This window comes from Meleagris gallopavo, chromosome 7 (assembly GCF_905368555.1).
Source record: "Meleagris gallopavo chromosome 7, MGAL_WU_HG_1.1, whole genome shotgun sequence".
Lineage (NCBI taxonomy): Eukaryota > Metazoa > Chordata > Aves > Galliformes > Phasianidae > Meleagris > Meleagris gallopavo.
Window position 1 is genome coordinate 19362305 of NC_139410.1, and position 16946 is coordinate 19379250.

At 32.9% G+C, this 16946-nt stretch overlaps 1 protein-coding gene and 1 long non-coding RNA gene across 11 annotated transcripts in view; one reads left to right on the forward strand and one right to left on the reverse strand.

The window, feature by feature from the left end:
- Positions 1–16946, forward strand: part of LOC100546506 (sodium channel protein type 2 subunit alpha) — a 55875-nt gene that overhangs the window by 25051 nt on the left and 13878 nt on the right. For all 10 annotated transcript variants that reach the window (XM_085227757.1, XM_085227755.1, XM_085227760.1 and 7 more), the window contains 4 exons: positions 1055–1540; positions 12214–12334; positions 12897–13051; positions 14066–14239. In XM_085227757.1, the coding sequence (XP_085083883.1) occupies positions 1055–1540; positions 12214–12334; positions 12897–13051; positions 14066–14239 (936 nt within the window). The remainder of the gene's footprint in view (positions 1–1054; positions 1541–12213; positions 12335–12896; positions 13052–14065; positions 14240–16946) is intronic.
- LOC146543985 (uncharacterized) overlaps positions 1–16946 on the reverse strand; it is a 34479-nt gene that overhangs the window by 16778 nt on the left and 755 nt on the right. Inside the window, exon 2 of the long non-coding RNA XR_014884306.1 lies at positions 10743–10866. This is a non-coding gene — a long non-coding RNA (uncharacterized LOC146543985). The remainder of the gene's footprint in view (positions 1–10742; positions 10867–16946) is intronic.

Below are 16946 nucleotides of genomic sequence, written 5' to 3' on the forward strand. Positions count from 1 at the left end.
CAGAGGAAGGAAGTTGATATAGGTTATCATTTTGCAATGTCATGACAGCTTTTGATGCCTTGTGGTCTCCACTTAATCCAAATACAGGGAAGACGATGTTGAAGTCTTTTCAGCCATTTTTCAATCCATTCCTTTAATAATGTGATTTTATACAAAGTTATCATATATAAAACTGAAGGTATGAAACAATTTTTTGCTTGTAGGCTTTAGGGAAATAACTGTAGTTTATAGGAGGTGACATTAAAACAACAATAAAAATGTTTGAATTTTGAAGTAACAAACCACAGTTCTCAGGCAATATTGGTGCTAGGATTGTTATCTGCTGATGAGGAAAGTCTGTTTTACTTTGAATTCCTATCAATAAGATCAAATAAATTTTTCTTCGTTGCCAAGTGAAAAAGGAAAAAATTCAATTATAAATAATGTAATTATTAGTAACTGAGATTAAAGTAAAAATTTCATTTTAAAATATTCTTTCTATTCTTTTTATGACAAGCTTTATAGAACTTAAGATACAAGCCCAGAATTAATAGAATATTACAATTTTATGGTATAATCCTTTAAACACTATGTAGAAAATATAAGTAGGTTATTATAGCATTTACTGATGTAAGTTTCTAAAATAAATGCACCATAGAAATCTATCTAATTTTATAGGTTGATACTTTTTAAATTCTGCTTAACTTCCAGGCGATTCCACTAAGAGATTTAGAAAGAAGCATTTCAGACGTCTGATGGATGTGTATAACTACAGTTTTGTAATTTTTTCTCTTTTTCATTGTACACTTAAACAACCCAGCTACATCAAGAAAAAAAAAGTAAAATCAGGAAGTAAAAAATGTTTAGATGTTAGCTTGTCTGTTTTCATCTTCTGCATATTGACCAAGACCAGTAAGGAGAGGTTTTGTAATGGGAATTACTACTTGGCTGTCTAAAATTAGCAAGTGTGAATGTTCTTTAAAACAATCTGTGCTCTTTTTTACATTATCTTGTAAAAATATTAATTTCTTATATGCGTTTATTTATTATATAGCTGTATCCTCTCATCTTTTAGGTTCTGAACCTGTTTCTGGCCTTGCTGCTGAGCTCGTTTAGCTCAGACAACCTTGCTGCTACAGATGATGATAATGAAATGAACAATCTCCAGATCGCTGTGGCAAGAATTCAGAAGGGAATAGATTATATTAAAAAAAAGATACAGGAATTCATACAAAAAGCCTTCGTTAGAAAACAGAAAGCTTTAGAAGAAATCAAAGCACTTGAAGAGCTAAACAACAAGAAAGACAGCTGCATTTCCAATCATACTGCTGTTGAAATAAGCAAAGATATGAATTATCTTAAAGATGGCAATGGAACTACCAGTGGTGTAGGCACAGGCAGCAGTGTGGAAAAATATGTTGTTGATGAAAGTGATTACATGTCCTTCATAAACAATCCAGGCCTCACTGTGACAGTACCAATTGCTGTTGGAGAATCTGACTTTGAAAATTTAAATACAGAAGAATTTAGCAGTGAATCTGATATGGAAGAAAGCAAACAGGTAGGAGCTTTTGTGTCTTAACTATTACACTGTAATCACACATTTACATATTTGTCTATTTCATATTCAGTGCTCTTCAAAATAGCGTCTCATCATTAGTAAATATATTTTACTTTTTATTATTTTAAGTAAATATAATTCAAAGAAAAAAATCGTGCTATGTGACAGTACACTAAGAATCCTTAGACTTTACATTTTTAATACTGTTTATTAGCATTTGGAAGATGTATCATATGGTTATTCATTTTACAATTTTTTAATGAAGTTTTAGGGCTAGCACACATTTCATAAAACATCCTTTGTGTACCTAAATGTGATTAGGATTTGTGGAATAAGACTCTTGTAGAAGGCTAATTTACAAGTGTATAGTTTTGCATATCTAATCAAATATAAATTTAAAAGAAAATGCATTTTTTTTCTGTAGTTAGGGTAGTTTTAAAAATGAACCCTGAGGAATGGTAAATAAATTATGCATTTTGAATTATCTAAATTTTTTTGTGAGTAGTATTCATACTGATTTTGGGTTAAGAGAATATGTCTGCCTGAACTGAAGCAATTCAGACATAGATCAATGTCACAGTAAAGCAATATCTCAAGTTGTCCTGGAGAGCACACTGATGTTGTAGTATATGTACACATAGAAGCAATTTCTACATGAAAGTCTTATACTATTCTTAATGGGCAAAGAAACAGAAGTTGTTCTAAAATACAGAAGCCAAGTAGCTTACATACCAGCAAACATTGTCCAGTGATCAAAGTATTAATGGAAAGGTTAGTATACTGTAGCGATGAGCAATAACAAACTATTAAACGCATTGACTGAAAAAAAAAATAAAAATAAAAATAATTTTCAGTGCTTTTAGAAATATAGGAACTGTGAGGCTTAAGGGATCAGGAACCTTGGATAAATATGTTTTCAATTGGATCAGATGCTGTTATGTTGTTAGGTAGGTTATTAATACAAAAAGGTCTGTTTACTATAAAGCAAGCTCTTCTGTAAAGAAATCCTGCATTCATAACTGTATCATAGTGGCAAAGCTGCTCTATTTTCAAATAATGCTGTATTCCACAGCAGTACCAAACTATATCACATGGCTTTAGCAGATTGCCATGACCCAGTTAATTATACTATGCTTTTTTTCTTCAAGAAAATCGAGCAACAAAATGAGTGTGTGTTTTTTGCAACATTAAAGGTTACTCTGCATAAGAACTGTAAGATTAAAAGCCAGATATTCTATTGAATTGCTCAGTTACAGGGCAAATATTTTCAATACCAATTTATACTGTGGTGTAGCATGTAAATTGTAATAACAATTTCCGAATATAAGAGAATCGAGAAGTGCAAATTATACAAATTATGAGCTCAACTAGTATCAGAAAACAAGCTTTCTCTGGGTGTGAGAGCTAAGTGTTTTTCGTGTAAGCTGATCTAGTGAAAGTGTTCTCTTTCAGAGAACTTCTAAGTTTTCTGATATGTTCTGATTCTTTTTCTTTAAAATGAATCTTCAATCTAAATGTTCAGCTTTCCTTGTGGTTAGTTTTGAGAAATACAGTGATGAGTGCCTTCCTAATAACTCTGCCTTACAAATATATATTCTTAAAAATTTTCTGAATATGTAATTTTTTTCAAAACTTTTTATTACGCATTAGGAAGTTCGGAAGGTAATAAGCTGTGGTTACAGGACAAGCTAGCCTCAGCAGCAGAGCTCAGAGGTTGCATCCTCATCTGTCTCCAGATTCCCTAACAGTCTTTACTACCTTCTCTGCCACAGTGTATCTACAAGGCATGTCACTGAACCAATATAAATTAAGCAGCTGTCCCATTAGTATTATTTCACAGTTTCTTCTTTAAGATAGATTACATGGATCGGTTTAATAGTGCACCACTATGTATTTTATCGGAATAGCTGAGGAGAAAACTAATTGCAAAATTAATGCAGAAATTCCTCTGCTTTCAAGGTGAAGGGTATATCCTAAGAAAATGAATTAAGGTAGCAATTTTAAGGTATTTTCACAAGTCAGTTGCTCTGTTCATTCCCACCTCTATTTGTTGCAGGCATCATACTTTTTTCTTTTTCTAAGGTTACTCTGAACTTTCAGTACTATGCTAAATCAAAAGTGATTTTGCTTTTTTAAATGAACTTTAAAAGCACCATTTTGCCCGCAGGAAGAGAAATAAAATCCAAATGTCTGTAAAAACAATATGAAAGTGAAAATTACAAGTGCCTGTGGAAAATCAACCAGTAAATGATGAAGTATACATATATTAAAAAGTTGGTAAATTTTCAATGAGGATAAAATAAATGTAGGGCATCAGTATAGCCTTGAGATTTCCATAGAGTGTCATGGTCACTACCATTGCAAAGCTGGAGCAATAGTGCTTCCCTCAAGTTCTGCTCACAGAGAACTGTTTAGCATGTCACATTTATCTGTACAGCAAAAGAGTACATCTTGTGAATGCTAGCTAATAAATAGTGCTCTGAAAAATATGAATTTTGTAGTGATTTTCATTTCTGCTCTGTATTCTTTATCCCACTCTTTCTGGATGATTTTTAGAGAAAAGATTAAGTACTTCTATTTTATTGTGTTCATAAAAATTATATTACCTGCTTTGGTAATATATGAACAGTTGTTCTGGTGTGTGACTGGAATTTACCAGAATTCCTAATCTTATTCTGCCAAGTCAACAGTACTGTCTCCTGCTGCTCTTCGATTTCCTTTTAAGGGAAATTAAGAACATATTGGTGTTTAAGTTACCTCTTTAGAAAAGTACACCATCATTTGCTTTATCTCGCTTCTCAAGGGATAGCACTGAGACAACATTTCTGACTGGAGAAGGGCTGGTCTGCAAAAGGAGGGTAAGAGATGGGGCTGAAATCCCCTGCCTTAACTGTGGCAGTGCTTAACACTTAAAATTCCCTCAGAAGATATGCCTTTTAATAACTGGTTTATTCATTTATTTATATTTTTTAGCAACAGAGTTCTGGGAAGCTTGAACTGCACAAGAACTGTAAAATGAACTTTTTTAGAATTTTCTTGATTGCCGCTGATGTTAAGAGCAGAATGATTATTTTATGCTTATCACCAATAAGAGATCATGATAGAAGCAGGGGGTGGGAAGATGCCCATGATAAAATGCCACAGAATATATGAGTGTGGGTTTGTGAGAAATAAATGCTATTTTTTTCTTATTTTTGTTATCTGTTATATTGTGTTACAAAATAACTCTAGCCACTATCACTTTTGGAAGGTTGATTCCTTTATTTTTATTTTTTTCCTTGTTTGTAAAAACACCCGCTAATTAATTTACCAGTTAATAAATAAGTTCTCAAATAATAAATAATAAGTTCTTAAATTTTCCAGAAGTCATTCTGGAACCTGGTTATAAGTTCAAGGTCTAAACAAGATCTTTCTCATAGATATCACTAGAAATTTAGGGAAGTCTGTTTGGATGTAATGCTAGGTTAAAAAAAAAAAAAAGACTGTATGTACTCAGGAGAATTTGACTGTAAAGTCATGTTCATCAGGATAGCCTGGCCAGAAGTCAAACCCACACAATTCTACTATTGCTAATTCCCAAATAAGATGGTAGTTTATTCATTCTTTGGAGAAAAAACTTTTCCCAAGGCTTCAGGGGACTTCAGACTTATTTTCACTGTAATTATTTTGTATTATTTAAATATCAAGATATACTTGAGATATGATTTGTTAAAGAACTCAGAACTATATCACAAGAGTCAGGTTGAAGGGTTCAGGATAAGCAGTGGAGTGGTCTAAGCAAAAAACAGATAGTCTTCAAGATTTTTGTTCTTTTTCATATTGAACCTAATTCTGTGTTAAAGTCTCTCCAAATCTACTTTGGCTTTCAAATTACTGTTGATTTCTCCCAAGACACATCTTAACCTATACATTTTCTAGCTTTTATGTCTGCAGCTTCAGAAAAGGCCTTTTCCTTGCTTATTTTGCAATGACTTGACTTCATATACTTGCCAAGTAGCTGTCTGACATGGTGAAAGCTCAAATTTTTCTACTGTCTCAACACCTGACACATAAGCCTGTAGTCTTAACTGAATATTATACTTAACGTCATTTAAGTTAATAAAAAGAGTCTTTCTTTTTACATATGCTATGCTAGAATATTTCTTTTGTAGTTTCCTTTTGCATATGATTACCTTACATAGATCCTAAAACACTCTAAAATCAGAGCAAGTTAAGATTTCGTGAAAAACTGTACAATCAAGTATAAGTGGATAACGAAAAACTAAATATGCAAAACTTGAGATTTGGATGAGAAAGAGGATTTATTGTAAAGATATTAAAAGTTACCATTTATTTTAGGATAATAGTTGCTTGAAAGTAATTGAAAGAAGTGAAGATTTGATTGAAGGTGGATTTTATCAGTACCTATCTACAAGAAAACAGAGGTGCAGTAACCAGTGAGATAAAATAACAAATTTCTGTGCTGAAAATAAGATACTCAAGATAATTAACTTAAAAAGTAATAACTTTAAAAGTAATTAAAAAAAAAAAAAGAGAAGTAACTAAAGGGGATAATTTGGTGTTTTTTAAAGCTAACTTGTGGATGATGTTTCTATTACAAAATATACTTGCTAATCGGTGACGTAAATAGAATATGTTAATCTTACCCGAAATCAGACTGCTAACTATTTGTGTTTTTTGTACTACTTAATAACTGCACGTTACCTCTGAATCACAACTTTCTGAATAAAGTTTTGGATTTCAACACAGAAAAGTAATTTCAAAGATGTTCTTCAGCTATGTAAAGCTAGTTTCACTACTAAAGAAATATCTGCAGGCATCTATCATGCAGAATTCCAGAAGTCTTTAAAGTACATTTACAGAAAGTATAAATTTGGATTGAGAAGTAAGGCTGCTCAATCAACTTCTGAAGTCACAACACATGGTTTTAATAAAAGAGAAGATATCCTTCAACATCTAATCTACTGAGCTTTCAAACCCAGGAATAAGTTCAGTTGTCTTATCAGCATCACTTGTGCTTTTGTGACTAGTTAAGTGAAGAAGACAGAACAGTTATTGTGTGTCAGAAGTTAAGCATTGCTGTGAAGCTTCAATGAGTTTCTTAGCCAAAACTTACCCAGTAGTTAATTTGACCTGTGAATCTTTTGGAAGACCCTTTTTTAATCACATTTCCTTTAAAATATCCAACCACCTAGATTCCGTTTCTACAACTGACCAAATCAGTGATGGTAACTTCTTAAGTTACAGGTTTTTACTTTCATTGTCATCTGTAACTTTTACCACTATTATGAGAAGTATGAAGGAAGAATGGAAAGACATATATCTTCAAAGTATGTTGCTTACCCTACGTACATTTTTTTCAAATAAAAAGCAGTCACATAGCCAGTTAAATGAAGGTGAGAATGTTAAACCAAAAAAAACCCCACCCCTTTAAATTTTCATTAAAACGCATTAAGCACTTAATAAACACTGGAATGATTTCCAAATCTGCTAATCGTGACTTTATGAATTTAATCATTGCATTTTTATTTCTGATTCACAATTTCAGAGTGCAGACTACTAGGTCTAGTTCCTGCATTTCTTATTTCAGTAAAATAAAAATAGCTCTGTAGAAAGGTTTGTTGAGCATTCCAAGTGGTATGTATTTCCCTTTTTGCCAGCTGATCATAAACTATTTAATAACTATGTTTTAATTGTGTTAAAGACATACTTGAATTAGAAATTCCAAAAAGAAGAAAACTAGAGATCCTGTGTCTTGAACTTCACTACCTACCATTCTTACTTCTCACAGGGGTAAAACCAAGCTGGAGCAATCAAGAATGCAGCTCTGGTGCTTTTTAACCAGGTAGAGCAACGTGTCACCACTTTCACACAGGTTACCTAAGCAAGTTATACATATATATGTATATATATATATAATCACTTTTTAATGGATTTTGATTGGCCTGCATGCTATTCAGCTATGTTCCTTCCCTATCCATTGCAAGATAGTAGAAACATGCACAGCTGCTCTCTGCTGAGTCATGGGACTCACATCACAGCATGGTCAGGTGGGATTGGCAAGCCCAACATACATTTTTTTTTTTTTTAACTCTGCTAATAATTTTTCTGGATATTATAATAAAGTCTTTAGCAATAACTGCATGTTCTGCAGGTTATGAAGTATGGATCATAAAAGTACTGGAATGTTATACTTCAAAGAGGTCAAAGAAAAAAGGGAGCATGCACAGTTTTTAAAAAATAAAAACAACCCTTTTTGATTCAGCCCTTATAAATGTATATATTTAATGAAATATGCTAGCTCATTTATGTAGCGATTATTGCCACACTTCAGTTCCTTAAGAATGCAATTAATAAATACAATTTAATCAATTACAGTAGCTTGCATAAAAATTGCATTGGTATATTTTTAAACCTGCAATGCACTGTAATGCAAATCCTCAAGATGCTATAAACTACATTCTGTATTCATTTGGGCAGTGCATATCTTGAGTTTTATAAACTGCAGGATGATCAAAAAGTTTAACAATTGCTGAAATTATACTTACCAAAAAAAACCTCTCAAAAAATTCTCAGTGTGCCATTCAATAAAAAATCTTTTCTTAAATGTTAAACTCCAACATAAACAATGATATTTTTGAATGTGTTTCACAGTAACCAAGTCTGTGACCAAGTTGGCAGACTTTACTCAGAATAAATGAGAATAACCATAGAGTAGTCAGCACTGTTTTTTTAAAATGTATAACTTTTATAAAAGCGTGTAGATTTACCCTAGTTGTTTTTTTTTCATTAACAGTGAATATAATGTCCATTACAGCTTCATTGGCAGAGCCTTTGGGAATAGGATGGGAAATATTACACAGAAACTGAAGTTATATGAAACTATGAAGTTCAGATTATCCCAGTAAAACTTGAAATTTTGATTGTTTTTGTGTTTTGAAAGTTTGTTGAGACTGAGATTTCAGTCCTACAGCTGGATTCAAAGTTGTTACATTCAGGCAGTCTCAGTGGCTTCAAAAGAACAACCATATTGCTCCGCTTGTACCACTGTGCAGTGTAATCTGTTGACATTATATTGTAGTATAACTTGTTCAGTGATACCAATAGAAATTTATATTGCTCTGTGTGTTCTGAAAAGTCTCTAATTTAAATGATTAATTTTTAAACCAAGATATGCCTCAAACCTCAAATAAAGCTCTACGGAAAGAGTTTTTTTTAAAGTTGTTTCCCTAACATAAAAGTCAAATATTATAAGATTCGAGATTTAAAATCAGTTTAGAATCTCTTTGGAATCATCAAACTCCATTATTTGATACTTTGTCACTTAATTACAGTGCAGCTTTAAAGATTCAAAGGATAAAACAACATGGCTAAATTACTAAAGGCAATTTGTAATGGCTGAATCCCTTTATTTTACTATCACTTGAATCATGAAGCAGTTTGTAAAGCTTAAAGTCTTTGTTGCCTGCTCTTGCTCTTATTGAAATCTAGAACAAAATCACATGAGAGCAAGACTGGGTCTTAAGTGAATGCATTTTCTTGTAAATGGGCACATTAACATGCTGTTGGTCAAAGCTTGTTTTAATGATCTAAACTGTTGAAAATAGATGCACTGCTCTGAAAGGATGATATAGAGGCTGATTATATGTATGTTTAGCCAAGTGTTTGGGTTGGTGACGAAGCATTTTTTATTACATCTTTAAACAATAAGATTTATAATACTATTTTCTGAAAAATATAATCCCATTGATGTAGTCTTTTTTTGGGATTTTATTTCTCTGTGTGATTTCACAGCATTGCTCAGGCTTCTGCACTAGAAAAGCATGTTGTTTTGCTGACCTAGGACTTGAGAATGCTGCATCATAAGCAATTGCTTTCAAATGTATCCTTGGATCCTTGTAAAGAAAAATGTGGTATTGTATCACTGAAGACATAAATAAGTATTTCTAGAGCACGGCATATTCTAGAGGCTGATAAGCACATTTATGAGGTGAAAGGAATGTCTCTGGAGTTTCCTTAGTTTCGTTAGCTTTATTGCTCGGAGCAAAGAAGAGCAGTTTTAGTAACTTTTTTTTTTTTCAGTAATTCAATTGTTGAGATTACTTGAAAAATAATGTAGAGAATGCTTTCTTTGAAGAATAATTAAGAAAATCTTTGTTTTTTTTTACTGTACATAAATTGCAATTCAGTCACTTGTTTTTTAGCAGCTATGCTGACAGGACTATCTGAAACAGAGATTGCATGGGATGAAGCCATTAAAGAATAGACTACTTTTAATTGGCACTCATATAGATTAATTATTTATGCTCACTATGAACTTTTCTCTTGCTACTATTAAGTCAGTCATTGATTTAATGATGATGGATCAAGCCGTAAAGGACTTTTACTTTTTCTAACTTAAATGTGGCAGATTATTGTTCTCACAATATTTAGGTTTTATTTAATGAAGAAACTGCCTATAATTTCTGTGACAATTTTCCTAAACTTTATTTCTTTTATTACCATGATATGTAAGAGAATTGACTTATAAATCTTGTTTCCTTATTTTTTTTTTTTTAAAAAAAGAGCCTTATATATGGATAATTAGGTGCTGTATTAATGATTTTTAATATAGTCTACAGTAGAGTGCATTTTGGTCTGTAAATGTAATACAGAAAGCAAAGTTTAAAATATTTCCACTATGCAAAGCACAGAACATTTTGGTTCAGTTACTGCATGACTAGCAGTAAAATCATTCAGTTATAGGCCATACAGCAATAAATGTTTTATGTATGTAAATTTTTGAAATCATAGTAGCAAGCGCAGCATGAAAGGGGAAACATTGACACTTATATGCTTAGCATAAACTAACCACTGAAAATATTGAAATCTCAGGGTATTTATCCAAATCTTTTCACATTTGTCAATGTGATTTTCCAGGTATGACAGATCATGGTATTTGGAAAGGGAAAGAGTAGTTTTCAAACTAATACCAGTTTGCTTGTCAGAAACCTTTCCATTATGCAACAAGTCCTTTATTTTTGGTCACAATTCAGTTACAGCTATGTAAGCCGAGGTCTGATTGACTCCATATTGACAACGGATGCATGTGAGAGCAAAAGGGCTTCTTGAAACAGCCATGAAATTACATATCACCCAGCATAAATTATTTTTAAACATAAATCATTTAATGTGAGTTGAATATGAGAGAGGAATTACTTACCAAATTATATAAAGAAATGTGTGCCTTTGCTTCAAAAAACCTCTCAGCTCCCATTGTCTTTTTCTGAAAGGACTTGGTTTGAACTGAAGAACTGAATAACTAGTTTTAATTTGCAGCAATGTCTCTGAAAGAGAGAATACGTAGTATTGACTTTCTAAAAAGTTTTCACCTGTTATTTGAAATAAAATAATGCAAATCATCTAAACGAGTAATTTTATAATACGTATTCTAAAAATGTCACTATCTTGAAAGCTAAATGAGAAAAGTGCTTGGTATTGAGAATTCTCTCAAAACTGTACAGAAAACTCTAATAGAGGTCAAACTTTACAGTCAGACCTGTTTAACTGAAAACTGTAAAAATGTCAGTGATCAAATGCCTTTGTTATGTCACCTCATAAACAACTTCAGTGTTTAAGTTAGAAATGCATTCAGGATGCTCCTCTAAATTCCTATGAATTATTGCTACACAGTATAAACCAGAAGAATTTCAGTGCCATGCTTTTCTTTTTAATGTTGCTTTCTGTTTACAAATCTTATTTCACAATAAAGAAAATGTATTTTGGATGAAGAAATTTAAAACATAAACAAACTGACAAATGAAAACAAGTTGTAAGTTCTGTGCTCAGTTTTTGCATTAATTGTATGCAACTGTAGTAGGTATGTCCATTCTAACTATGCTTTCTTAAAAGAAGAAAATTATGGGCAGTCTTGCATGCCTGATACACAGTTTTTCCTGATCCAAATTTTACTTGATGAGAAGATTTATGTAATGTGAGCTATTTTGTTGGAGTTTTTGCATCTATGAGCGCTCTTACCATAGTGAGGACTATAGTATTTGATATAGTATTTGACTACATACAAATAGTAGAATGACAGAAAAATTCAGGATGGAAGGGACCTCAGGAGGTCTCTCAATCTTCACAGGAGATTAGAATTCGAAGAGATTTCAGAGATGGTAATTTGTGCTTTCTGGGGACAAACAAATGCAGAAATGTAGTATTAAATTTACAACTCTCATCCAGATATGGTTTAGGTTTGTGAGAACACCGTCTGCAGTGGATGTGTAGATAAATGTGGAGATTAAATTTGTTTAGTACGTTTAGTTCATTCTGTTAGTTAATTTTCCTGGGAAGTCTGAGGTACTTCTGCAACGTAAACTAGTATAGTAAAAATAAATAAATAAATAAAAAATAGCTTTAGTGTGGTTTTTGTAAGATCTCCAGTTTTAACTCCACTGAGCCTCGAATTCTGAAGACATATACATGGATCAGGTCAGTAGCTAAATCATATTTGTTTCCTATGAGAAGGTAAACTGAGAAATAGAAACATACACCTCATTACTGTGGTTTTATTTATCAGCATAAACATAGTGGTTTTCAAAACTCAGAGACTGGCAAGTTTTGTTTCAGTATAGTTTTTACAGAATATGTATCTAATGAGAAAAAATTCTTCTGTGGAACTTTACTTGCAGAAACTAAATGCATCCAGTTCATCTGAAGGCAGCACAGTTGATATTGCCCCTCCTGGAGAGGGAGAGCAAGCAGAAATTGAACCTGAAGAAGCTCTTGAACCAGAAGCCTGTTTTACAGAAGGTTGTAGAATAACTGTTGACTTAAGAGATGTGTTAGAGATCTACTAGTGTAAAATGCACTATTATTAGACATATTTAAGTTCTGGACTCATGTGTTGGAATTTTGTGACCCCCACATTCAAAAGAAAATGCTCAATGCCTAGAATGCTGGAAATCAGACACCAGAAAAAGGTTTCCCTGGGCTTTGAGTAATTTTGCTGGACCACTGCCTATATCTTGTAACTAAAGAACTTAATTTTTCCATTCTTAATATGCATTTTCATTACATAAACGAGCCTTTAAAATTTGGAGCTTCATTTCTGTGAGACTCTATCAGCAAAAAGAATGATTAAATATCAATGGTCAAAAATATGAACGTATAGTTTACTCATAATTACATCTAGTATTGCCTGATTTCAATCCAAATTACTAATTATCTAAATTCACATAGAATAGGATCACAATATTTATTTTAATTTTAAAAATATTATAAAATTACTGCTACTAACAATTTTGATAACACAATACTTATTTACATGAGAATAATTTGCTTTCAAATCCTAACATTTCTTAATTTAATGCAGGTTGTGTGCAGAAATTTCCATGTTGCCAAGTAAGTATAGAGGATGGCAAAGGAAAAATCTGGTGGAATCTTAGAAAAACCTGCTACAGCATAGTTGAGCACAACTGGTTTGAGACTTTCATTGTCTTCATGATTCTCCTCAGCAGTGGAGCACTGGTAAGTTAAAAATAAAAAATTGCAGATACTGAAATATTTAGATATCTCCTCACAAGTAACAGCAAAATTCAAATTCCATTAGGAAGGCCTATTTTGACTGGAGCTGTATACTACTTGTATTCCACAATTTTACAATTTATTTACTAAAAGTGGCTCAAACTTGAAAAAGTTTGTTTTACATGCACTTCTTCAGAGATACTTTTGTTTTTACCCCTGCAAAGCTAGAGCAATATTATTTAAGCCAGTGACTTTAGATTCAAACTGTCTACTAATTTTCAGCATGCTTGTTAAATTTTTTCAGCACAAAGAAACTCTGTTACAAGAGACTATACAGCTAGAGGTATGATTTCAAGCCCTTAATTCATTCTGGGCACTGCCCATCCATTCCTTGGATGGTGCTTACAAAAAGCCATAGATAAACTGAAGCATTTCTTCATTTTGTTGCTGTTTTGAAGGCAGATAGAGATAGAGAATGTGATAACAAATGAAACCAAAAAACTGTTTTCCAGTAGGATTCACATTACCCACCTTCCCAGCTTGAAGGTGATCATCATCTGCACTGTGATTAGTATAAACTGGAGCAAATACATCACTCTTTGACTTTTAGACAGGAGTTTGATTGATAGCAGATAAAACTGCTCAGATTAGATTTTTGTTTGAGAGACGGTTTTGTTGTTTGTGATATATATATTTTTTTGGTGTGTGCATGTGTGTGTATGTGCAAACATTTTTTGATACAATAGTGGGGAAAAAAAATCATGGTTTGAGTTTGTCTCCTCTTTCAACAGTAAAATAGGATTATGTCATTCAATACAATGTACTGGAGAAATCCCAGACAAAGCTGAGTAATGCTCCAATTTGCAGCACGGTTATAGGTGAGAAATAGGTAAAATGAGAATATATAGAAGAACAAGGGGAAAGATTACGTCTCACCTGCTTGTTTTAATCATTTACACTCTGTGAAACATTAGCAATACCTGAATTTTTTATTCATTTGTTTATTTTTTTACACAGGCTTTTGAAGATATATATATTGAACAGCGTAAAACTATCAAGACCATGCTGGAATATGCTGACAAAGTTTTCACATACATTTTCATTTTGGAAATGCTTTTAAAATGGGTAGCATATGGTTTTCAAATATATTTTACTAATGCCTGGTGCTGGCTGGACTTTCTGATTGTTGATGTAAGTATGTAAGTCTCCAGTACTCTTAAACCTCACAGTAGTATTCTTTATGTTGTAAAGCTTGTTACTAATAAGTATTCTTTCTATTAGCATGCAAAAAAAAATAATCCAATTGTATTTGGATGTCATACAATCAGTAGGTGTGCAGAGGTTAAGCTAAGTAGGATTACTGTGGTAGAAAGATAATAAATGGAAAATGCTCACCAGTGTTGTAGGCTCACACTAAACTCCACAAGGCATGATCTCCAAAAAGAGATCCTTCCTTAGTGGCAGCCAGCACTTGAATAGGATCTAGAAGAGGTGGAGCCAGGCTTCACCCCTTGCAGTAGCACAGCTGAATTGCCTTCACCTGTACTCCCACGGCTGACTCATTACTTGCCTCAGGTGGTAAATTAGAGGTTCAGGCTGTGATCAACAGTTCCCATACAGATGTGTTGTTTATATAAGTAGGTTTATACACTTAGAAGAAAAAGGATTACTGGTCATCAGCTTGCTAATTCTTAATTGGATGTATCAAATTTAAGATTTTATGAAAAAGTAAACAACTAAAAACTAATTTTGAACCTTTCATGCTATGTTTTTAATGGCAGTTTCTTTACATTTAACAAATAAGACACTACTTTATGCAAGATTCTTCTACAAGTATTGCTGTTTTCCAATTGAAATGATACATTTGGTCTTGATTTCACCTGAAGTCTCAGAAGTCTATCCCCCCAAACTATCCTGTTATCGCTTCTAGTAAAATAAAAAACAGTGGTTAATGGCTAAAAAAAAAAAAAAAAAAAAAAAAAAGTTTAAAAAAAAAGTTAAAAAAAAAAGTTTTAATTGGTTGACAATCTGCAATAGTTAAATCAGCTGTGACTTGGCAGGGTTTATGATAGAAGAGAATACAGGGTTTCTTGGCTGACTTCCCAGCTCTGATATCCTTCTGTGCAAGGGCCTTGCTTATGTTGTCAGAAGGGATCAAAGCTGGTTTTATTCCCAGAATATTTTGGTCCCTTGCCTCACACATTATCTGACCCAGTTCACTGGCTATACATATCCTCAGTGTTTTAACTCAGAGATGGCATCTTAGGGCAAACGTCCGTTTCTAGACATGTATATAGTTTACGCTCAAATGTAGTTTCTGCCCAAGCTACCGCATTTCTTGAGAAATCTGAATAAAATCTGGATCCATAAATAGTTATTATTTGTGAACATGTAGTGAAAATGCCAGATTTTTTACAACCAGAGGCAAAACAAACAAACAAACAAACAAACAAAAAACAACCGTACCTAAACTGGCCTATAACTCAAAACAGAAGATGGCTTTTTTTTACCTGCCCACATTAATTTTGTTATATTGTTGAGCTCTTTCCTGAAAACATACTAGTGTTGAGAGTGTAAATAGTTTTCCTAAGAGGATCTTAAAGATGTAGACAGGTACTTCTTTCCAAGATTACATTAAAAATGGAATTTATTTTAGATAAACTACAACTCATGTTTTGATTATTCTTTTTGTAACATAAGCCTGAACTGATTATTCTAAGCCATACTTCATGGTTTCTTAATAAAGTTTAGCCTCAGAAATGCTGTTATCTGAGCAGGCTCTCAGTTATAAACATCATCTTCACAAGTAAAGCAGCTTATTTTGCCAACTTTTTCCATTAATTTTTAATTTTATAAACAAAAACATAAATGACATCAGAACCTTCTACTTTTGAATACCTACATTCAGTGTTCCAGGAAGTGTCAAAAAATGTCTTACTGTGCCAAAGGCGAATTCAGCAATTATTTTAGCACAACCAGACAATATTTGAAAGAAAGATATGAACTCATGTTACCTACTTGTAGAAGAGGATCTACAGTACTTCAGTGGAGAGATTTAACAGTGATTCAGCAGCATTCTCCAAACGAGAACAATAGTGAGCCCTTCTTCATTACATGTGACTAAACATAATTAAATTGTTTAACTTCATCCTTTAAAATTATTCAAGGGTAAATAAACACTGATAGTTCCTCAAGGATTTGACATTTAATATCTTACATCCCTACCTCTCAGTGCAAGAAATAGCCACAGCTACTTTCAGTCATTGTGACCAAAATGGATTTTAAAAATTACATGAAGAAAGTATGATTCAGCTCTGTCAGTTAACAGCAAAGGCAGATGACCTTGGGCACATCTGGCTGCCTCCGTTTAAGACCTTGTTATGCCATGTCTCTACCCAACTCTTCTGCTGGATGCAACATCTGTAGAAGGGGCAGAAGGGAAAATTCCTCTGCCTGTCCCAAAATCAGAATCTGTTAAATTAGTTCAAATACACTCACTGGTGATTTAAACTAAGATACTGAATTTTGTATGCAGTTAAGTGAGAAGCAAGGACATATTCTCTTAAGCCGGGGACTCTAACTGGCAGCAGTGCACAGTTAAGGCTTCAGACAGTCATATCTTAAACCAGTTCAACCAGATGCTCTAGAGCATCCGTCACCATGTACCTTGATTCTTTTACTCACATCTTTGTTCAGAAGCCATTTTTCATGAGATTATTATGTCCAGGATTTAATGCACAGCTGTAATGACTGTAAGTTCTGTTTGTCAAATACAATGCTAGGAGATAGGATATCTGGGAAGAAGATGGGGCATTTGGGAATATCCAGTGTGTTTGCTGGTTATTAAAATTGTGTCATTTTCTACTAAAATATGTAATTGTAGGTGGATATTTTATGC